This window comes from Cyphomyrmex costatus, unplaced genomic scaffold (genome assembly GCF_001594065.2).
Source record: "Cyphomyrmex costatus isolate MS0001 unplaced genomic scaffold, Ccosl1.0 C2288419, whole genome shotgun sequence".
Lineage (NCBI taxonomy): Eukaryota > Metazoa > Arthropoda > Insecta > Hymenoptera > Formicidae > Cyphomyrmex > Cyphomyrmex costatus.
In genome coordinates, this window is record NW_017274524.1 from 1 (window position 1) to 1,331 (window position 1,331).

The 1,331-nt window shown below is 40.1% G+C and overlaps 1 protein-coding gene across 1 annotated transcript; it reads right to left on the bottom strand.

Moving 5' to 3' along the window:
• Positions 1-147: 147 nt before the first annotated feature.
• Positions 148-642, bottom strand: LOC108777043 (gamma-aminobutyric acid type B receptor subunit 2-like; the record flags this gene model as incomplete). The annotated part of the gene is made up of 2 exons (XM_018543865.1): positions 509-642; positions 148-315 (listed from the first exon to the last, which is right to left on the bottom strand). Coding segments are annotated over exons 1-2 (288 nt in total), but the record flags the coding sequence as incomplete, so codon positions are not given.
• Between the last annotated feature and the right edge of the window lie 689 nt (positions 643-1,331).

Below are 1,331 nucleotides of genomic sequence, written 5' to 3' on the forward strand. Positions count from 1 at the left end.
AGACTTCGAAGGAAGTCATGATACAGAAAATTGTTTTGAATTTTATAAATTTTATTTCTCTCTCTTTTTTTCATTTGGTTTGATCATTTCTTTCATTTGGTTTAGACAAGTACTCTCTTGATCACTGCATCAAGATTGACACTTTACCAGGGCGTATCTGGGCTCGTTCTGATAAATCGTGCCGACCCGGGTCCAGTTGAAATGCAGAAGCAACGCCACTCGCGGTGCGTTGAGGGCGTTTTCCGACGGCACGACCCTAAAGAAATTCGGGAAGCTATTGGTTGTGAACATAGGATGGGTGTCCGCGTAGCTGAGCTGCAACAGTAAGAGTAGGAGAGCGAACGTTGATAAAGAATCATATCTCTCTTACGTGTTCGTTTCTTTTTTTTTTTATCATCCTCTCTATACGTGTCTGTGTGTTAGTATGCAAATAAGCCAAAGAGCAAGCAAGGAGAACTGTCTTCCGCAAGTCATGAATATTTACGACGACGTTTTACCGTCGCATTACCTGCGTAAGGCGCCAGTGTTTCGAGGCTTTCGCTATCGGGTCCGTGACTTGTGTGCAAGCTCCGCCGAAGAGTATCACCTTGTGCGGCCCGCTGTGCACCATGTCGAAGAACGCCTTCATCCCGACGGCGGCACTGCACTGCAATATATGCGATTTATTACCTACGTTCGTTTCCCTTGATACTTTCGCATTATGAAAGTATGAAATTTCAAGGCAATCTCGAGAAACGTATCTGGTGGAAATCAAGAAAATATCCGAGATATGAGGAACACTTTAAAATCGCAAAAAATATTGGACGTAATATGGGGAAATGCGTCGTATGTTACTTTTTCTCGATGTTTTCACGGTTCGTGTTTGCTTTCAAGATGAAAAGTGATCATTTCTTATATCGAAAATCTTCTTTGATATTTGCAGAATCAACAAGTGTTTGTTGGTGTACAGCCAGAAAATAGAGAAGAACGGAGAATAGAATGCCAAATCGGCAGGGAGGGGTAAATATTATCATAATATCGACATTGTTCTAATTATCGGAAGATTAGTCCGGAATGCTTGTGTGTGCGCGGGATTAAAATTGTGATATTAATAAACGCAAGTAACACACTCTTTGATTTTATTTACCTCGGAGAGAGGCAGCGCAGAGAACTCTAACTATTCGTATATTATAATGGATTTTTCTATAATGAAAATAGGGAAAGTATTTTAAATATTTCCTGTCGAAGGAAAAACTTTGTTCTCGAAAGTTGAATTTTTGCTGAAATAAATATAATGCGAACGGATAGAATGCGAGCTCTTTGTGCGTTGTAGCTGAAATAACAGTTAAAAA